This window comes from Dermochelys coriacea, chromosome 11 (genome assembly GCF_009764565.3).
Source record: "Dermochelys coriacea isolate rDerCor1 chromosome 11, rDerCor1.pri.v4, whole genome shotgun sequence".
NCBI lineage: Eukaryota > Metazoa > Chordata > Testudines > Dermochelyidae > Dermochelys > Dermochelys coriacea.
In genome coordinates, this window is record NC_050078.2 from 69490595 (window position 1) to 69513294 (window position 22700).

Here is a 22700-nt window from a genome sequence, read left to right on the forward strand (position 1 = left end):
GCATGATGGCAGAGTTCTAGTGAATGGAATGAAGATGACAGAGCACATGTAGCACATTGCAGAGACTGATTTTTTCATTGGGCCAGGGTGCTTCTCAGGAAGAGCTGAGCATCCTTCAGCTCCTGCTGACTTCACTGGGGGCTCAGGTTGCTCAGCTGTGCTGATGAGTTGGCCTTGTTCCTTCGTGGTTCTTGCTAGATCTGTTTCTAGTGATTGCGCTGTGAGACTTCTAAGAAAGAGCCTGGTGAGGCTGCTTCAAATCCCATAGAAAGCAGCCTAAGAAGCTAACATGAAGAGGACAAAATTATCTTACAAAAGAAACATAAACCCACTCTCAGGGGTGTTGCATTAATTGGATAGTCCTCTGATGGCTGACAAATTGTGTCTAGGCAGCCCAAATATTTCTCTGCACGGCACACAATGTACGAAGTCACTCAGGAATTCTCAGCAGTTACTGCACCGATCCTCTGAAGATTTAGCAGTAAAATCCCAGGTAACCTCACCCTCTGCCCACTCAGCCAAAAGATACGAGAACTTTCAAGCTTGGATGTTTACCCGGCTCCGGGGCTAGACTGTGATAGGCTCCCTCATGTTGAGTAGTACCCAAGATGTTCATTCTGGTCTATATTTACTACAGGGTAACCCTTACCACCTCTGATGAGAACTTACTCATGTGAGTAAATTCAGTGAAGTCAGTGGACTACTCATGTAAGCGCTCACCATAGTGCGTGTGGGCTGCACAATCTAGTCCTCCGAGTTTAGCACAGTTTGATTTTCTTTGTAAATTTAAGGAATTTTAAAATCAGATTGCTTCAAAAGGTGAGTGTATCTTTGGGAACTCTGGCAAGAGACGAAGCCTTTTTTATGTGACTCCAGGGTATGAAAACTTTGCAGCTGATCAAAGGATGTTATTAATACCCGACAGCTATTAATTTTATGTCATTTCCTTTTTGCAGATTAGGAATTTAAAAAGAAGGAGACAAAGAACTACTTACGAATTGCTTTCATTCAAGCATGTGTTATCTGTTCCAGGGAAAGAAAGCATCGAAGCAACTAAAGCATCTGTGGTCTCATTAAAGTTCCTAAGATTTAACAAAGAATAAGAGAAGTGTTCAAGATACTTTCAGTATGGACCCAGTAGTAAAAACCCATCCACTGCATGAAATAAGGATTGGAAATAAATTACTTTAGGCCCTGGTGCTGCAAAGTACTTAAGCACATGTGTAACTTTAAGGATAAGAGTAGTTCCACTGGCTTCCACAGGACTGCTCATATGCTTAAAGTTACATACATGCTTCAGCGTTTTGCTGAATTCAGGCCTGAGGGGGCTCGCTATGGCGTATACGATTATGGCAGTTCTGAATTTCGTTCCAAATGAGAGCCATCTACTGTGATTTCAGGTAATTAGAACAGTAGTTAGAACAGGTACATGTCAACATTCTCACCTCCATCAATTCCCCCCGTCTTCTGTGAAGCCAAAAAACTCTAGTCCACTCAAAAAAGAGCCTCCTTCCAAATCCATCCATTTGACAGTGTTTGCCTTAAACCACCCACTCTGTTAGCAGGAATAGGTCATGCTGGGAATGGAGGACGTGAGTTCTGCTGACTCACTGAGGCAGGTAGCTCTGCCTCCCCACCCCACCCAAATAGCAGTTGGCTAGAAGAAGAGGACATGAGTAGTGCTAAAGTAAGAACTCTAAGAGCAACAAAGCAGCAGGGAGAAGGCTTGAGCTGAATTTGATATTCCTAACTTAAGGACCAGGTCTACTGGAGACAGCCAGGAAACTTCATTATTGAATTAGAATGCTGCATATTACATTAATTTGGGTAATTGAGGTTTTGGAGAAGTCGAGGGCTAGTTTTAAGCATAATTAAGTCTTTATGCTTAGGAAGACCACCAGGCTTCAATAGGGAAGGGCTTACATACTGAAATCAAACCTCAGGGGTGGGGTGGGAGAGGAGACATGACTAACCTTTGGGTAACTGAAAGGTTTGGTTAAGTGAAGCCCAGATAATGGAGCCTCTGCTTTTTTATGAAGATGGGAAGAGAGAGGCAGATGGGCCCACAACATGAGTTGGGAGCTAGAATTCAGTCCCAGACCTATAATCTTGTAGCCTGGAGCTGAAGGCCCAAGGGTTAGGAATAGGTACACCCCCTCTTCTTATTACAAAAAGGAAGGGAAATATATCCCTTTGGGCAAGATGGCTGGGTTTAGCAAAACTGTTCTCCCAGGCAGACCGGCTAGGAATATGGTTTCATTATTACATGGTTTTCTGTAAAAAGAAAAGGAGTACTGGTGGCACCTTAGAGACTAACAAATTTATTAGAGCATAAGCTTTCGTGAGCTACAGCTCACTTCATCGGACGCATCCGATGAAGTGAGCTGTAGCTCACGAAAGCTTATGCTCTAATAAATTTGTTAGTCTCTAAGGTGCCACCAGTACTCCTTTTCTTTTTGCGAATACAGACTAACACGGCTGCTACTCTGAAACCTATGGTTTTCTGTGTAACACTTTTCCACTGGATTTGCTTAGTCACTCTCCTGACAGCACAATCAGCCATTTTATAAACAATCAGTAAAACTGGTTTAATAATAATAAAAAAAAGAGAGATTTACCCAAAGAAATCTGCTTGCCCTGAGGAACCATACAGGGAGGGAGAAAGGTGGAGTTCTGGGAATTCAGCCACCTCAGTTCTCAATGTGTTGAGGCCCATGGCTACTGTCACAAAGATCACAGGTAGGATGCCCTGAGTCAAAAAGCCTTTCAAGTTCCGTCTGGTGTGGTGGAACCTCTTAATGAAAATGGCTGTTGTCTTCTTGAGCAGCAGTGGCAAACCGGTCACCTTTTTTGATCTGACCAGGGCTTGGTCTGTGCATAATAAAGAGAACCCACTTAGCACTCGTCATTGTCAAAACACTTCACAGTTATGAATCAACCCCCCAACACCTCTGTGAGGTACGTAAATATTACTGTTCCCATTACAGATGGAGAGAATTGGAGCTGGGAGGCTAAATGATTTACCCAAGGCCAGAGCTGGGATTAGAACTCAGGCATTCCTAGATCGGGTCACTACATCACACCTCTCTCTCACAGACTCCTGCCTGTGTGCAAGAGGGAGTGAGCCTTTTACCTGTTTTAAATACTTATCTGCTGCCCCCTCTCTTTCTGTGCTATCTGCTCACCACACTATCTTTAATGTATTTATCCTCACAGCGCTCTTGTGAGGTAGGGAAGTGCTATTAGCCCCATTTTACAGTCAGAAAATTGGGGCACAGTGTGACTAAGGCCAAGGTCCTCAAAAGTATTTATGCACCTAACTTCTGTTCAAATGAGGATTTGGGCCGATGTAACTTGCCCAAGGTCACAGAGGAAGGCAATGCCACAGCACAGAACTGAACTCAGGTCTCCCAATTCACAGGGGAGTGCACTAACCACTGAATCATCCTTCCTCATTCCTTACCCCAGCGGCAAAACACAAATAGCTTACATGTATAACTGTAACTGGCATAGGAAACTTACAGCTGTTCATATTTGCAAGTTTGATGTTTTCATCATTTAATAAATAGCTTCTTAGACATACAAATCAATAATAAAACTTATCTGAAAATTGCAAATGAAGAAAAGGAAAAAGACATAGGAACTGCCATGTACACTAATGGATAATTGCACAGAATACATAAAAAATGGAGACAAATTCTTGTACCAGATATTCTTCTCTATTTGGTCCAGCAGAGTTTTCTTTGTCACGAATGAAATATTACCACGTATATAATACAGGACCAAGCAAATAATGTTCAGTGCTCTCCTCTGGAAGGGACATAAAATCATAGAAATGCAGGGCTGGAATAGAGTTTATACTTAATCCTAATCATCTAGTTCAGCCCTTTGCACTGCGGTAAGATTAAGGGCTTGTCTACACTTACATTTTATAGTGCTCTAACTTGCTGGCTCAGGAGTGTGAAAAAACACCCCCCTGAGCGCAGCAAGTCTGAGCGCTTTAAAGCGCTAGTGTAGACAGGCTGGGAGTGTAATCCCCTCATGGAGGTGGATTACGAGGAGCGCTGGGAGAGCTCTCTCCCAGCGCCTGCGCATGACCACACTTGCACTTCAAAGCGCAGCCACGGGAGCGTTCCTGCGGCAGCGCTTTGAAGTTTCCATTGTGTAGACATACCCTAAGTATACCTAAACCAGGTATTTGTCTAATCTCTTCTTAAAAACCTCCAGAATTCCACAGCCCCCTTACGTAACCTATTCCAGCGTATAACTATCCTTATAGTTAGAAAGCTTTTCCTAACAACTGGCATTCCGCAGAAGGGGCATAAGAATATAAGAACGGCCATACTGGGTCAGACCAATGGTTCATCTAGCTCAGTATCCTGTCTTCTGACAGTGGCCGATGCCAGGTGCCCCAGAGGCAATGAACAGAACAGGTACTCATCAAGTGATCTATCTCCTGTTACCCATTCCCAGCTTCTGGCATGGCCAAAATAATTTGGGCTGACTTTTTAGAGGTCTATGATGAATGTAGACCCTGAAGATAGATATGTTGCTTCCCCTCCCTTTAATCTACCCTCTTTACTTACTTTGTGTATTAGGATGAAGCTGGTATTTTGGTATATTTGTTGTATTTGGAAAAATTAATAAAAAATTATAAATCCAAAAAAAAAAAGTTTTTTCTAATACCTAGCCTGTATCTCCTCAATTACTTCTCTATCTTACAGGGTCCATTTACAAGCAAAAAGATAGGTTTCTAATCTGCCAGCATGGTTATGACAGAAAGAAACTGAAACCAGCTCACTCTCCCCTAGCTGCGTTCGTGCTACAAAAAATTAAAGGTCTTTCCAGGTAGTTTCTTTGAGGCTGGTCTAATTTTTATAAATAATCATCTGCATCTGTTATAGTGATTATACTCAGAGGCACATTTGCACCTTTACCAAGAGCTGTATTTGACTGGATTAAATAATAATAATAATACCCAGCTCTCATCTAGCACTTTTCATCAATGGAGCTCAAAGCATTTTTCAAAGGAGGTCAGTTTCATTGTTCCCATTTACATATGACATAGGGTGGTGATGTAACTTACCCACAGTCACCCAGCAGCCCAAGGACCAAACCAGGAACAGAACCTGGTTGTCTTGAGCCCCAATCCTGTGTTCTAAGGAGGGACTTATTTATCAGAAGGTGGGTAAAAAAATACATTGAGAACTTCTTTTGTGATTCAGACAATTAGAAACCAATATTATTATAAAACTATTATGTACTGTACTTGTATTGGACAGATGATGATTGGTTGGCTGAAGTTTGGTCTGTATTTAACCAAAGAAAGGAGACAGTGTGTTCACTGCTCAGCCTAGCTGCCGTTAATTACAGTTGGTATAAATTGGGAATAAAATCGCGTTAAATGAGTACCATCTCTTCCAGTGACGCTATCCGTGCTCAGAGACATCTCCTTGCTGTCCATTAGTCCACTGGCCTGTTGGGACAATCCAGGATCATGCTGTTTGTCTTTCTCCAGGTCTTTAGTCAGGTTAAGAAATACCTACAGGACAAGAAAACAAAAGAGAAGAATATTCCAAGTTACAATCATTCCCTAGCATAACAACAAAACAGAACAACCATTCAGCTTGTCTTCTTATCATCCAGTTGTGCCCCTGGCCTTCATGAGACATTGTGAGATTCAGAGACACCCCTCTGAATTAAAGTCCCCTCCCTGCTGTCCTCCTTGCTCTGGGTGAGGTGTAAATTTGCCCCTTTTGATGGAGTGGCTTCCTCTCCACTGTGCACCCCATCAGCTACTTTGGCTAGTGAGTGAGTCTCCACCCATCCGGGTTCCCTCTCTGCCTGTTCACTTGCAGTGGGGAGTACTGAGCAAGAAGCCTTTGCTCACCCCACTGAGAGGGCCTTCCTTCACTGCGGAGTTATCCCGAGTTATCTACACTCAAGTGACTTCTCTTGAGTAGCCTAGCTCGAGTGAGAGGCCATGCTGTGAAATAACACTCGAGTTGCTGTGTCTGCACTTGTGCTGCACTGACTTATGTGTGGCACTCCGACTTCTGGGGACACATCCCATGATTCTTAGTGCTGCTGTTACACTTTTTCCCAGTCAATTACAGAAGAACTTGTCTGGGCAGATCGGGGGAATTGTGGAAAGGCATTGGAAGACTAGCAGCACTCGAGTGGCAATAGGCTGTATCTGCATGGCAGAATGGTTGTGTTGTCAACTGAAAAGTTGCATTCACTCAGGTTTTACCCTATATCCGCTTCAGTCTTTACTAGGCAAAAATGGTGTGTTCTTGACTTGAGGTGAAATCGTAGTGAAGACTAGGCAATTTGTGACTTTCACACAAGTCAGCAAGTCGCATTAAGGATTACTGGGAAACCTAGTTTTTAACTTGACCTGCTAACCCATGTGAAAACCACAAATTGCTTTGTCCTTGCTAGGATTTTACCTCAAGTTAATTAACTTAAGAACACACTTTTTTGCCTACTGAAGACACAGCCTCTTGGTCCAGCCAAGTTAAAAGCACTCAAGTTAGGGGGTTTTGTGGGGATGGGCAACACCCATGTTAAGTCAAGTTAACTTTGCAGTGAAGACAAGTCCAGGAGATCTGTTCAAGGGGGTGATGGTGGTCTTTTGCACCCTTACTGCACTGCTAGGAAAGGGCTGTGATAACCTAACCCTTAATTTTTAAAATTTCTTTATGTTTAGCTGAATGCCTGTGTTTGCTGGGAGTTAATGATTCAGTCGTGGGAAATAAATCTTCTTCACAAGAAATATCAGCAGATTCTCAACACTAGCCTCACAGTGAATTTGGCTAAGATAGAGAAAACACACTTTCTGGGGATTAGAGTCCAACAGGTCAGACTGGGCACCTGGACCAATGCCTCTCCAGCAGCCCCCATCAGTTTCTGAAGAATTTACTCTTTCATCTGAAAACATTTATGTTAGTGAACTAAAGCTTCTGAATGGGAAATGATGCAGCACTGTTTCTGTGATTCTGCAGACAGACAGACGGAGACAGTTATTCTGAGTGGCCTATATGGTGTTCACCCTGAAGCATAATGGACAACATACAAAACGTAAATATTATGAACTCTCTCACTCCGATTGTTTCAGCCGAAACACCCTGATTCATTGGGATTGACAAAAGAAGTTAAGTAGCACAGCACCACTCCCGTTCCCCCACCCCCATCATCTCTTTTTCCTGGGAAGATACTGAAAAACACTGAGCAAGGTGGGAATTTTTGGTGAGCCAGAACATTCTCATTGTTGGACTTTAAAAAAAATAGAACTACAACAAAACACAAAACCCGGTGGGGGGAAAGGGGGACCTTTCTAACCTGCCAAAAACCAACAACACACCATTCCTACCCAGTCGTGTCACTGGTTGACCCCAAAGCAGAATTATAGACCTTTGTGAAAGTTAATCACTGACTCTCCATATCATTTAATTAAAACTAAAAGATTTTAAACTCATACCTCTTCCACGGTGCTGTCTGAAATGCCATAGCAGCCAATGTGGAGATCACTCAAGCCAGTATCTAGAGCCCTCAGGAGAGATTGATACGCTCCAGAGACTCTGGAGTTGAATGGTGGAAGCACATACACAAGCTCTCCACCAACATCTTCCTTGAGATAAGCTTCTGGGAGGTGTGACTGGATCAGGGAGGTCACTGTTGAGGTGTCGTACTCCTCTGCCAGGTTCTGGTTTGGACACTAGGAAAAGAAGATATTTCTTGATGATCAAATATCAGTCAGTGGTGCCAGCCTCCGAACCCATGACTTTGTCTGCAAGTGTTATGTGAACCATCTTCAAGACACGAGATTCCAATTTTATCAAAGACAGATGAAATGGTCTTACAACTGAAGCATTGGACTGGGTCGCAGGAGATCTGGGTTCAAGGCCTAGCTCTGCCATAGACTTGGGTGACCTTGGGTAAGTCACTTAGAGTATGTCTCCACTTCAGCTGAGAGTGAGCCGCCCAGCCTGGGTAGACAGACAAGCACGAGCATGCTGAAAATAGCTGTGTGTATGATAGGTTTCAGAGGGGTAGTCATGTTAGTCTGTAACAGCAAAAACAATGAGGAGTCCTTGTGGCACCTTAGAGACTAACTAATTTATCTGGGCATAAGCTTTTATGAGCTAGAACCCACTTCATCAGATGCATGGATTGAAAAAACGTAGGCAGGTATAAATATACAGCACATGAAAAGATGGGAGTTGCCTTACCAAATGGGGGGTCAGTGCTAACGAGGCCAATTCAATTAGGGTGGATGTGGTCCATTCTCAACAGTTGACAAGAAGGGGTGAATATCAACAGAGGGAAAATTACTTTTTGTAGATCTAATGAGGCCAATTCAATCATGGTGGATGTGGCCCATTCCCTTCTTGTCAACTGTTGGGAATGGGCCACATCCATCCTAATTGAATTGGCCTCATTAGCACTGAGCGCCAACTGGTAAGGCAACTCCCATCTTTTCATGTGCTATATATTTATACCTGCCAACATTTTTTCACTCCATGCATCTGATGAAGTGGGTTCTAGCCCACAAAAGCTTATCTTAGAATATCAGGGTTGGAAGGGACCTCAGGAGGTCATCTAGTCCAACTCCCTGCTCAAAGCAGGACCAAGCCACAATTTTTTTTGCCCCATATCCCTAAATGGCCCCCTCAAGGATTGAACTCACAACCCTAGCAGGCCAATGCTCAAACCACTGAGCTATCCCTCCCCTGAAATAAATTTGTTAGTCTCTAAGGTGCCACAAGGACTCCTTGTTGTTTTTGTGTGTACGAAGCAGCTCCAGCAGAGACTCAGGCTAGCCACCTGAGCTCTAACTCACCTGGCCCCTTGGGTCTCTGCCAAAGCTGCAATGTTCACACAGCTATTTTCAGCATGCTCATGCTAGTCTGTGTACCCAGGCTGGGTGGCTTGCTCCCAGCTGTAGTGTAGACATACCCTTAGACCCAGATCTTCAAAAGTAGGTAGGCACTTAATTCCATTGATTTAAATTGGAGTTCTGCACCTATATCCCTCTGAGGAGCTGAGCCTTAGGCCTTCTGTGTCTCATTTACCCACCTGTAAAATGGAGCTAATATTACTCACTTTGTCTCTCTTATTTATTTAGACTGTGAGCTCTGTGGGGCATGGAGTGGCTCTCACTAAGTGTTTGCAAAGTACCCTACCTGGCAGGGCTTCTGATGATACCATAATATCAAAAGCAGATTTCTTCCTCTGTGAAGTGGCATAACACTCAGCTCCAGGTAAGACATTTCCCATGGACTCTCCCAACTGCTGAATTTACATTCGACAGGCAGCTTTGCCTTTAACCTCCCATGATATCCTATTCCTCTTTTAGAATGGAGGACATCTGTGTTTCAGCTTTCAGGGGGGCAAAGAGGGTGGGTCAATGGCTTAGTTAGAGAACTCTCTGCTCTAAGGCAAACTCAAGGCTGCTGCCCCTTGTTAGTCTCTTCCTCCCTGAGCTGGCCCAGCATTCAGCCCCTGGGCCATGGGGGGTTTAGCTGGTCCAGTATCATTTATAAATAGCAGTAGGATGGCAGCCAGCTCTCTCTGTGGATGGTATGGCTTACTCTGATAAACCATCATAGACCTCAACACGGGGCAGAGTGTGGAGTGAGGAGGATGGAGACTGAAGGTTTCATTGTCAGAAGGAACACAGAAGCTCTATAAGACTTTACTCCTGGGGGAATTCTGTGCCACTGCACATGTGCAAAATTTATGTCCCGTACAGATTTCTTTGCTTCCCCACAGAAAAATGACTTTCTGACAGGGAAGCAAAGCAAAGCCACAAGAGCAGTCATGCAACCCTCCCCAGCAGTATGTTTTGGGGGCCTAGGGCAGCCAGCAGAGAGGTAAATCACTGTGGGGCTGGAGGAGGGACTGACGAAGACCTGGCTGGTGGCTCCTACCCTGCGGGCTCAGCTGCTAGTCCCGGCAGGACTGGGGAGGATGGGACTTCCTCTTCCCTTGCACAGCATGTGGGGCTGGGTCAGATCTACCACCAGATTTCTCCCCCAGCTGAAGGAAGCTCTGCAAACTCCCTCCTTCCCTCCCCCGCTTCTTGCACCCATCACTCCTCCACTGCAGGGGGAGAGATTCCTGTACAGGGAGCTGCTCCCACATTCGCCGAACCCCTATGCATCCAGACCCCCTCATACCCAGACCCGCCTGCCAAGCCTCACCCCCACACTCAAACCCCCCCCAATAAAGCCCACTCCCCCTGCACCTGGACCACCCAGACAAGCCACCTGCACACAGATCCCCACCCTACCGAGCCTGAACCAGCTGCACCTGGATCCCCCATTGAGCCCCCCACACCATACCCCCCCTGCTGAGCTCTATCCCACCCGCACCCAGACCCCCCTCCACTGAGCCCCAACCACCTTCACCTAGACACCCCTGCAGAGTCCCATTACCATTGCATCCAGAACCCCCACCAAGTCCCTGTGCATGCAGATCCCCCCTGCACCTGGATCCCCCACTGAGCCACCCATACCCAGATTGCCCCACACAGAACCGTCTCAACCCCCACCTGGATCCCCCCACACTAAGCCCCTCCACACTTGGATCCTGCCTTGCTGAGCTTGCCTGGTGCACCTGGCACAGAGGGGCAGGGCCCTGGGATATTTCTGGGGTAACCCCAGTCCTTGCGCTGTGTCAGGGTTGGGTACAGCCTTACCGCTGAGTTCATGTCCCGGGGGCATTGCACAGTGATCTCCCACCTCTGTGCATCCAGTGGCCTGTAATACCCAATGCCATGCTGGAGTCTCCACATTTATTTGACAAATAAAATTTGCAAAATTTTAAAATATTGTGTGCAGAATTTTTAATTTTTGGCACAGAATGCCCTCAGGAGTAATAAGAGCAGCTACTTGGTAATCAGAAGTGGAGATGCCATGGCCACGGAAATCCCCCACCCCCTGGGGAATTTCTCTATTTTCTGGTTACATCCCACTATTTTGTTTCTTGTCCCCTAGCACACCAGAGTAAAACCTTGTGCATAAAGGCTCCCTTTCAGAAAAGCACTTCAAGCACGTACCTAACTTTAAGCAAGTGCTTAAGCCCCATTGGCCTAGGCTGAGATTTTCAAAGGTATCGAGAAGGATCAGGCCCACAACTCCTATTGATTTTGAATGTGGGACCTTCATCTGCTTCATCTCCTTCAAGTTTACTTTATGGATAAGCATGAGTGCAAGCTAAGAAAGCTGAGAAATACTGGGCCAAGATTCCCAGAGGCTTTCCCTGCTTTAGACAGCAAGGAGGAGAGAAGATTCACCTTTCCCCTAAATTCCCCTTTGACTCAGCTTCCTGTTCCTTTTGTACCCCACCTGAGCAGCCATGTGACTGGAAGGCATCCATAAATAGGATGACCAGAGAGCAACTGTGGAAAAACGGAATGGGGGCGGGGGGGTAATAGGCGCCTATATAAGAAGGAGTCCCAAAAAACGGGACTGTCCCTTTAAAAACAGGTTTCAGAGTAGCAGCCATGTTAGTCTGTATTTGCAAAAAGAAAAGGAGTACTTGTGGCACCTTAGAGACTAACAAATTTATTTGAGCATAAGCTTTCGGGAGCTACAGCTCACTTCATCGGATGCAAAAACAGGACATCTGGTCACCCTACCCATAAACCCTTTATCTTTTCCCAGTGTGGTTAAGTGCTGAATCAGGACTCAAGGTTTCATTTTGATTCACTCCACCACTTATGGCATGTCTGGGGAAACTCAGACTGGCCACTAGAGCTATTCCAGAATAATTCCCCAAGTGGGAACTCTTCTGAAATAAAAGTGACTTTATTCTGGACTAATATCATTTTTAATCTGGAATAAAGGGTCCATACATGAGAATTATTCTGGAATAGCTATTCTGGTCAATTTCCACCATGTAGATAAGACCTTCTACCAACCTTTCTACAGTGTGCTTGATTTTTATGGGATGCCGTTATTTGCCTCTCTCTTCTCGATCCTGTTTACAATGGAACTCAGGCCCCTTGAAGGTATTTCAAATTGGGCAACCAAAACCACTAGTTATTTCCGAAAATTTCAGCCTAAACCTCTTCAGTTCCTAACACAGTAACAAACCTTCTTCTTAGTGAGAGTCAGGTGGTATCCATTACCGAACGTTTCTTTGAGGTAGAATGGAGACCCACAGCATTTGAGTCCTCCATGTTCCAGGAACGCAATTCGATCACTCAAAACTTCCGCTTCATCCAAGTGATGGGTAGAGAGAATAATTGTTCGGCCTGGAAAATGCACATGAAAACAAAGCAAAGACACACGATAGACTAAATGGAGATTTTGAAATATGTGGTACAGGCAAAAGACACAGTCAAATGAGGGCTACAGATAGTGCATCGAATATCATATGTACATGTCTAGAATGAATAGTGGAGTTGATTAAGAGGCAAAATTAGGAAGAAACTGAAAGCTCCCCCAAGCACTATGGCAGAGTTAATTTTTCAAAGTGAATTTAGCGGAAGATAACAGGAGCCCATCAAGGGTCTGAAAAGACCCTATTCCCCATAAAGCCCAGCTCTTTGTGGTCTCCATATCTCATAGTCCATGGAGGTTTTTGGAGAGGCAGAAAAAGGTGGTACCAAAGGATCTTCCACCAGCTATAGATCCAGAGGTGCTTGGGCTGTGGAGCTTCATCCATCCCTGTGGCTGGAGAAATGCCCCGGGAGAAGTCCTGCTGCTACTTTATAGGCCAGGGAGAAGGATTCTGTCCTGGTTGAACCATTCAGCCCTCAGACCAGTTACTTGGGTGCTAGTACAAGATCGGGCATGAATCATGTGGATTGTCAGTCAGGCCCCATTCATGAAGTTGTTAAATTAATTAAGACTTCGAGAAAACTGCTCCCTCATTGATGAATGTATTATAATTCTTCTGGAAATATTTTTCAAGGACTGGGGACTTGGTCCAAAACCCACTGAAGACTCTAATTCACTTAAATGAGCTTTGGATCAAAGCCTGGATGAGGGACACAATTGCTTGGCCAAGCCTGCCCGTACCCATTCTTGAACATCCAACCATTTTCCAACCAACCCTAATCCCGCCATTAGCATCAAGGGCAACTTTTATTTGCCAGTGCCCCCATTTCTAACTGTGGCTACTACTGCTGGATTTTCATGTGTAAGAATCTTGGGTAATGTTTTCAAAAGCAACAAAGGACCCTAAGTCCCATTTTCAAAAGTGATGTAGCCACTTAGGAGCTTAAATCAGTTGGGTGCATTTAAAAAATGCTACCCCGAGTATCTTTGCAGTACCTTTTTTATTTTTCGATATAATCTCCCAAATACTCCTCCGAGAGCATGGGTCCACACCAGTGGTTGGTTCATCCAAGATCACGACCCTTGATCCACCAAGGAGAGCTATCGATATAGACAGCTTTCTTTTCATCCCTCCCGACAGGGAGCCAGTTAGTTTGTGACGATGGTTGTACAAGCCAGTATCCTTCAGAGTCCTTCAAAACACAAAAAAGCCCCCAAAGGCTGCAGTTCAGTTATTTAGCAAAAGGAAGGGAATCTGAATGCATCCAGCAACATTAATGCAAATGAAAAACTGCTCAGGCATGGACTGCTATGCAGAATTGTCATAATGCAGCATGATAGTTCAACATGTAGCTCAGACACAGGGCTTTTTTTTTTAGGATGCTTCAAAAATTCCATCTGAAATGTCAAGGTTAAGGGCAGGATCCTGCGGCTAGAGAACACAAAGTGCCAGATTCACTGGTAGGTTCCTGGTCTTTGCACTGTTTCGTGACACAAAGCAGCTCTAATCCCATTTTAGCTGGCTCGTTGGAGCTCTGTCTCTGGAGTGGTGCAAAGTACCTGGAACCATACTGGGGAATCTCATCAAGAAGAATATCTACAGTTGATTGTAAGTTCCTTGGGACAGGGACCATGTTTTCCTAGCTCCAAAGATTTTAGGCCAAAAGGGATACTATAATAACCTAGCCTGACCTCCTGCTTAACACCGGCTGTAGAATTTTACCCAGTGATTCCTGCATTGAGTCCAACCGCTTGTGGTGACTCTTACAGCCACACTCTGCATTAACATGCGAGAACACTGTAGATGACACATGCTGAGGGAGTGTGACATCCCCATTATCAGACCTTTTCACTGCCTCATCCAGCTCCTGCTCACTCCAGTGCGGGACTTTGATGTAGCCATAGAGCAGCAAATGTTCCTTGGCAGTGAGGTAACTAAATAGCACGTTGTGCTGCATACAGACACCCATGTTCTTCCTGATGAGGTCCTGATCGGTCCTGATATCTTTGCCATAAACAAATATCGTGCCTGATGATGCAGGAAACAGCCCTGTCAAAATAGATCTGGGAGAAAAAAGAAAATGGTGTAAACAAATGCAGAGATTCTGTTCCCCAGGGGCTCGCTGAGCGCCTAGCAGAATTCCCCTAGCAGGACTCCTAATATAACTCTCCTTGATTTGGTGCAAGGCAGCCACATTCCAGCTGCCAAAGGGAAGTCCCAGACACCTCTGGGGGCCTACAGCATGAGGAAAGACTGGACTGACCTGACCTGTGCAGCCAGGTAAAGAGAAATAGGTATCCACACTTCACCTTTTTATCCCTCCTCCATTGCCATTCACAAAGACTCTACGTCATGGCAACTCTCCTTTCAGCCAATGAGGACAAGACAGCTCCCTTCGGAGCCTGTCAACTCTGTGTCTTTGTCACCGAGATTTCTGGGGAGCCCATAAAAGGGTTATTCTATACCAGCAACACACTCAGGGTCTGATGACCCAGAGTCAAGGGGCCAAAGCTCAGGTTCTGAACTCAGATCCTCTTTGTGGAAGCACATTGCTCTGCCATCAGGCCACTGGGCTTACCCCACACTTAGATAAATATGAACCCCGAGCTGATGTTTAGTTACTGAAAAACCATATTGTGAAGATTACTCTAAATTTTAGAGAGTTTTAGCTGCACTATCTAGTGACCTCCAAATTGCTGGTAACCACATTGGCTTTGAAAGTGAGAGTTCACTGCCATTCTTAGCAAGAAAAAGAGCAAATCGTAGACTTCCAGACAATATACCTACAGTGAGCACCTCATGTAGTTCAGGTCTCCATCCAGTACGTTAGTTCAGGCAAATAATTACCTACCCAGCAATACCCAATGGAACTGAGGCAAGTACTTTCTCCCCAGAATGACTACTTATACAATTCAGAGACTTCCTGTAGGGTTAAAAGGAGGAGCTATTTCTCAAGCTGCCCCTTGGTCTTCCCAGCTGCTGCTAAGCCTTGAGCAAGAGCTCTTCATTCCCTTGGGACTCCAAACCCTCCCTTAATTGCATTTAAAAAAGGAAAAGAAAGGAATCTGTGGCCCCCGCTCACCACCGTCAGAATTTGCCCCAGCTGTCAAGTTCCAGGAAGTCACTATGATTATTCTCACACCATCTCTCTCTGTGATCTCCTTGGCGGATACAGAATGAATTTGTAATCCAGAGTCATAAGGTGTGTCTGCCTTTGTGGGTTCAGTCCTCCTAGGGATATCTTTACTTATCAGCTTAATGTACTGTCCGAGTAATGCCTACATGTTCGTCATTCCTGGGCCTTTCAGTTGTTGCACGGTTTGTTATGCTGCGCCTATCACTCTAATGGTGGGCTGCTGTGGAAGGGAGGAAGGAGGGCCTTGGGTTAAGTCTGCAGCATAGGACTCCAGAGAGGTGGGCTTACAATGGAGAACTCTGGGTTTCATACTCTCTACCGAAGGCACCAGTGTGACTGATGGAGCTGCTCCTGGAACAGTCAGACTCCAGCCTAGTGCAGCACAGGGGGCATGTTTGGGGAGCTAGATGGATGTCAATTGTGGGGTGGAGTTCCATTGTGCTACATGGCTCTTGTTGTGATGTAGGGTTCCTTAGGCTGCTCTAACCCCTGCTGCTTTTACGCATGCCTGGATTCTGCACAGACCAGCTCACAGCGCCGGAGGTGTAAACAGCTCCTGGGGGGCACATGATCCCACCCTAGTGCTGAGCACAGCTTGGATGCAGGGGAAATCCAGTCCTACGGGTCTGTTTTAAGATTCATTATTTTAAAAATCCTAATAATGAAAACATGCAAACCTGGCAGAACTGAAAGGCCAAAATAGATTAACCCATTGCTCTTCCCAGCCCAGCAGACTCATTTGCTTTTCATTTAAATACACAGCCATTAAGCTTTTTCCCATACTGCTGCAGCCTGGGATATGAGCCAATCAACCGCTGCTTTTGGGAGCAAGTTGCCATGAGCACCAAAGTGCCATTGAACTTGCAGCCACCGCTGTGCTATATAATATTATAGGAATTCCATTAGATTAGGAAGCACCCAGTGACTATTATGGCTTTTAATTCTGTTTCCTCAATATCAGGAGAGATCACTTTCCCCTGTTAAAATGCTCTAAACCAGTACGGTCAGACTCCAAAGTAAAAGGACACCCATATCTATAACAGAGGGGATGGACAAAGGGCAAGGTACATCATGTAAGATAATTACAAAAAGACCAAATCAAAGAAGACATTTAATCCAGACCTTATAACAGTGAGAACTCCCATTTGCTCTTTCATTCATCCCCACTAGCAACATAGACCCATTTGATGCAGCATCTAATAACCACACTTCAAAAGAGACATACATTGTCGTTGTTTTTCCAGCTCCATTGTGCCCCAGCAAGGAGGTGATGTTTTCTTCATAGAAGTTCAGGCTGAGGTTCTCAACGGCAGCTTTGGAGCCATAGGTCTTTGTTATTCCATGAAGAGAGACTCCCACGGTGAGGTTGGGGGGTTCAGGCTCGAGGTTAGGAGGAAGGGCACTTTTGACATCTAAAAAAAGAGTCAGAAGAGATAACTTATGACTTTATATATGAGGCTATGGATCTTTTTATTGAGAAAAGGTATAGGGCTTTTTATAAAGAACAATAAAGAGAAGTATATTCTTGTCAGCTGAAAACTTGGGAACATTTCCTGGCATTTGCATCATTTTTTAACTTTCCAATATTTCTCCCTCTAACTTCCTACAGCTTAAAACTTCCATTATTGTATGTGGTGCTGTAGCTGTGTTGGTCCTATCACCCCACACTGGAACCCATACAGGGGGTATCATTGAACAATTACAACCCCTACTCGATGGGGACCACATCTTAAAAGACATCTTTCCTGAAGCCCCTCTTCTGGCCTTCAAACAACCTTCAACCTCTCCAGACTCATCATCAGAAGCAAGCTTCCCAGAGACCAGGACACAGCAACTCAAAGCAGCACCAGACCCTGCCAGAACAACAGATGCGAAACCTGCAGACATAGCTCCACTGCTATGATGATCAATACCCTCCTGCAACACACCTTTCAAGGTCCATGGGTCCTACACATGCCTATCACCACATATGATGTACCTCATCCAGTGCAATAAATGCTCCACTACCAACTATGTGGGTGAAACCAGACAATCACTGCACTCTCCAAGGAACTCTCACAGGAAAACGATAAAAGACAAAAACACCCTGTCACCTGGGCTGAACATTTCTCACAAAACGATCACTCCATATTGGACCTCTCAGTCCTCGTCCTCAAAGGAAACCTGCCCAGCACCTTCAAAGGACGAGCCTGGGAGCTTACATTCATTACTCTGCTAGACACTAAAAATCATGGGCTGAACAGAGACCCTAGTGGATTTATGGCTTATTACAGCAATCTACAATCCACACAATCTCCCCACCTCCCCACAAGCTGCATCACACCCTTCCCTTTCCTCCCTATGACTGGAGGGTTGTCAATGCGCCGTTTCACCTTGAGTGGCCCCTGGAAATGTGTGTTAACTACTTATGTTAAATAATCTGTTCCATCTTGTGTTTAGCTGTGACACTCGGAGTACATTTCCCAGACCCGAAGAAGAGCTCTATGAAGCTCGAAAGCTTGTCTCTCTCACCACCAGAAGGTGTTCCAATTAAAGATCTTACCTACCCCACCTTGTCTCTCTACAGCTTATAACAACACATACCAGTAAAAATTAATCAGTTTATAAGTGGCCCCATGCCCATGCCACCTAACACAAATAATGCTCAATAAATACACAATTGTTTGAGGAGGGAGGGTGTGTCAAGTGGCAGGGTACTTAACTGGGAGTCAAGACACCTGGGGCGGCACATTTGTATAATTTTTGGTGGTGCCCAGAATAGATCTAAGTACCCCGCCCACACACACACACACACACACCCCTGCCTTGTAAGCCTATATATATATTTTTTAATTATGTAAAAATGAGAGGGCTCTGGGTGGTGCTGGTGATGAGGGGTTTGGGATGTGGGAGGGATTCAGGCAGAGGGTTGGGGTGCAGCGTGCAAGGGTGAGGGCTCTGGCTGGGCCTGGGGATGAGGGGGTTGGGGTGTGGGAGGGGCTCAGGGCTGGGGCAGAGGGTTAGGGTGTGGCAGGATGAGGGCTCTGGTTGGGGGTGCGGGCTCTGGGGTGGGGCAAGGCAGGGGAAGAGGAGTTTGGGGTGCAGGCAGGCTGCCCCAGGGCTGGAGTCAGAGAGGAGGACTCCCCCAAGCGAGCTCCAGGGGAAGGACCCCCTCTCCCCTTCCCCGAGCAGCACACTCACCTCTCACCATTGTCACTGCACGTGCTCCTAGGGCCCTCTCAGGTCCAGGAAGCCTCCTTGCCTTCCCTGTGGTGGGTGCCAGGTGGGGGGGCTGCCATCACATGTGTGCCTCCTCCCCGGCTGCTGCCCCTTACTGTAGCCTCACTGGGGGTGAGGGGTGGGGCTGCCCCTTGCCCAGCGTTGGGCAGGAGCAGTGACTGCGGGCGGGGGGGGACGACCCCTGTGCTGGTGGAGGATCCCAATGGAAAAGGGAAGGGTCCGAGGTGGAAGGACAGGGTCGGGTCAGCCTGCCCTGGCACTAGCAGGGGGTCACTAGGACCCTGCGGCGGCAGTTGATGCCAGGAGCCAGCAGAGCAGAGCACAGGGTGGAGCTGCACGGGGCAATCACCAGCTTGAGACAGGGATGGTCCGGGGAGGCGCCCGGGGCAGCAAGTGGGGTCCAGGAGACACTTGGAGGAGATGCGTGGGGGCAGCAGGTGGGGCTGCGAGAGAGACCTGGCCCCAAACATTGGTGGAGCTGGGCCCCTGGGCCCTGAATATTGCTGGAGCCCGGGCACCATAGGCCCATATAACTCACTGCCCCTGCCAGGGCTCTATTCATGGTTTAATGACTGACCTGTGCATGACTTTGCTCAAGACACTTCCACTTGCTGTGTCTCTGCTTCTCTCCCCCCTCTCCACCCCCTTTGTCTGTCTTGTCAGTTTGAAGGGTGAGCTCCTTAGGACAAGGACTGTCTCTCATTAGGCTTTGCTGGAGGTGGGGGAGAAATCGTGGTTGGGGCCTCTAGGCACTTTTTTGTAAAAATTAATTATTATCATTAGTAGTAATAATGATGCTAATTTAACTGTCTGCATTGTACTCTCATTATGTTAGCTGCTGCTATTCCTGTTCATATTATAAAAAGCCATTATTTGAAATAATAAGCACTTTATGAACACGAGAAGCATTATATAAGAACGAAGCATTTAACCCATCTTCACTAATCAATCAGTTTGTTCAACACCCCTATCAGGAAGGTAAGGAAGGGTTACAGCGTTAACCACATTTTACAAACAAGGAAACTGAGACTCTCTCTAAACTAGCACTTTCATTGGTAAAACTTTTGTCGGTCAGGGGTGTGAAAAAAACACCCCTAGGCAACGTAATTTTCACCGACAGGAGCACCGGTGTGCACAGAGCTGTGTCGGTGGGAGACGCTTTCCCACCGATATAGCTACTGCCGCCCATTGGGGGTGATTTAATTCAATTACATATTAAATTAATGAAGCTCTCTCCCATTGGCATAGAGCGGCTACATGGGAAACCATACAGTGGCGCAGCTGCAGCGATAGAGCTGTGCTGTTGTAAGGTTTCCAGTGTAGACACAGCCTCACAAAGAGGTGAAGTGACTTGCCCTAGGCCCCAGAGGGAGTAAGAGCGAGGACTAAAACTCAGCAAATCCTGGCTCTGTGCTCAGATGCTTCTGAAGAAGACAAACTAAAGAAATTTATGTTACAAACTCATTAAAAAGAAACAGACATGGAATTATGTCCTGCCACCCTTAATCCCTTGTCACTTGTCTGAGATAACGCCTTAGGTCCTGATCCTGAAAACACTTGCTACAAAGCATAGTGAGAAGAGTCCTACTGGTTTTCATATGATTTCTCAAGGCAGTAAAGACTATGGCTTGATAGCAGTTGTGGGATTGGATCCATCACTCACTGAAGTCAATGTAAGGTTTTTTTTATTAGGCCTGTAGTTAACTAAATAATATTAGCACAGCTTTGCAGAAATGAAGGTATTCCCTAAAACAAGCATAGGGCATGGTAAAAATACCAAGCAAACCATGACAGGTTTCAGAGTAGCAGCCGTGTTAGTCTGTATTCGCAAAAAGAAAAGGAGTACTTGTGGCACTTTAGAGACTAACAAATTTATTTGAGCGTAAGCTTTCGTGAGCTGTAGCTGTAGCTCACGAAAGCTTACGCTCAAATAAATTTGTTAGTCTCTAAGGTGCCACAAGTACTCCTTTTCTTCAAGCAAACCATATTTATGTATCTTAGGTAAACCTAGCAAGCTTTTAAGTACACACATCCCTTTAGTCAAAGGCAAACCTCCATTTGCATAGGTAACTGCACGCCTCTAAGATTGCATGTGCCAGTGTCAAGTTTGCACATAGACATGGCAGAGCGGGTGTACTGAACCAGATCATTCTGGTTTTAGATAAGGAAAGGTTTCAGAGATATCCCTTACATTTAACAACTGGGCTACCACTGCAACCAGCAATCTCTCTAGTACAGGAATGGACTTGTTAAGTGTGTCCACTACACATGACATGGCGCCACCGTTGTAAACTTCGCTTCATATAGCTCTTGCCTGGATTACCGTCATTAACAATTTGAGTACGCACGTACACATCTTACTGGCGAATGCAGCCTTGTTTCTTAGAAAGAGTTTGGTGAAGAGGAGACTGCATCTTTTCTCATTCCATAATGGTCTGTCACCGTAGCTTTCGGCCCAGTAGGATGGAAGCAATGGGAAATACCATGGGGCAGCCATGCCATATTTTCCTGCAACCATAAACAAAGGGAAAAAGAAGGAAAGAAACAAATTAAAATATTTGCTCGTTGGCATCTTACAGAAAGTACTAGCTGCGACTGCGCACTGATGAATAGCACAGATAAAGTCTGAAGGAATTTATCCTCGCCTTGATGCCCACGTGTACGAGTGGTAACTCCTGTATAGGATTTTTCTCTGCTTGCATAGTAGGAAGTATTGTGTAATATATTATCCTGAGTAATTTCATAGTCAGATGGAAGGAGCACTTTACTTTTCTGCCCAGGCCCACTGTAGGTGTCTGTACACTGATAGACCATTTCACCAGCCAGAGAAGGGAAACAAACACCACACCCAAGTCCTTTAAAGCCCCTTGCCTCAGGGCATGAGTTATTGTGTGAAATGAAAGGAGAAGTAGGACACAAAATAAAACACTGACAAACATAAGTGCCGACTTCTGCTCCCACTGGTGGTTGCTTGATCCCCCTCTGCCCCCACCCCCACCCCCATTCCAACCCCTTCCCCAAAGTCCCTGCCCCAACTCTGCCCCCTCCCTGCCCCATTCCGACTCCTTCCCCAAATCCCTGCCCCGGCCCCACCTCTTCCCCGCCTCCTCCCCTGAGCGCACCATGTTCCCGCTCCTCCCCTCCCTCCCCACCCTCAGAGCAGCCAAACAGCTGTTTGGCAGCGGCCGGGGGAAGCGCTGGGAGGTAGGTCAAGGAGTGGGGACGTGGCATGCTCAAGGGAGGAGGAGGGGGGGAGGGGAACTTGGCTGCCAGTGGGTGCAGAGCACCCATTCATTTTTCCCCTCCCCCCCTCCTCCTCCCTTGAGCATGCCACGTCCCCGCTCCTTGACCTACCTCCTAGCACTTCCCCTGGCCGCTGCCAAACAGCTGTTTGGCTGCTCTGAGGGTGGGGAGGGAGGGGAGGAGCGGGAACATGGTGCGCTCAGGGGAAGAGGCGGGGAAGAGGTGGGGCCGGGGCAGGGATTTGGGGAAGGAGGGATTTGTCGGCTCCTATGCTGACAAATGCTGGCTACATCCCCAAAGGCTTTTCCCTGGCTTCCATCAGCCAGGGGAAAAGAATACGGAGCCTTTCCCAGCCCAGCTTCCTATATAGCCCACCTAGCCATGTGACCGGCAGGGACCCCCTAACCCTTTCTAGGCTGCTGCGTCACCCTGTCACAGTTTCATTACTCCTCTCAGATACCCAGTCACAACTGGAACCCAGGGACTCCCCCTCAGATATTACTGTGTGTCACATAGAATTAAAAAGCAAATCACCCCTCCTTGATCTACAAATGGAGGGCGCTGCCGAGTACAGGTCTACCCACTCCCATGAATTCTGCAATCTGCCAGGGCTGATTTATAATGTTCAAGGGAGACCCTGTGGCAGTCACCTGTAATACTTGGCATTCTTACCTGGGAAAACATTCCTAATGTACCAACCCAGAATGAAATAGATGAAAGAGTCTATCAGAATTAGCCAGCACATCCAGCCAAAAGAAGTATTGTCGCCAGACATGGGTGAGCTATACATATTGTCCCATTGCAGGCC

General features: G+C 46.2%; 1 protein-coding gene across 1 annotated transcript in view; it reads right to left on the bottom strand.

The window, feature by feature from the left end:
• Positions 1-22700, bottom strand: part of ABCA12 (ATP binding cassette subfamily A member 12) — a 129294-nt gene that overhangs the window by 36568 nt on the left and 70026 nt on the right. Inside the window, exons 24-33 of the mRNA XM_038421754.2 lie at positions 22565-22699; positions 21002-21157; positions 16656-16842; positions 14139-14357; positions 13290-13486; positions 12105-12265; positions 7484-7720; positions 5413-5542; positions 2619-2871; positions 996-1082 (exon numbers count right to left, since the gene is read on the bottom strand). Coding sequence (XP_038277682.2) covers positions 996-1082; positions 2619-2871; positions 5413-5542; positions 7484-7720; positions 12105-12265; positions 13290-13486; positions 14139-14357; positions 16656-16842; positions 21002-21157; positions 22565-22699 — 1762 coding nt within the window. The remainder of the gene's footprint in view (positions 1-995; positions 1083-2618; positions 2872-5412; positions 5543-7483; positions 7721-12104; positions 12266-13289; positions 13487-14138; positions 14358-16655; positions 16843-21001; positions 21158-22564; position 22700) is intronic.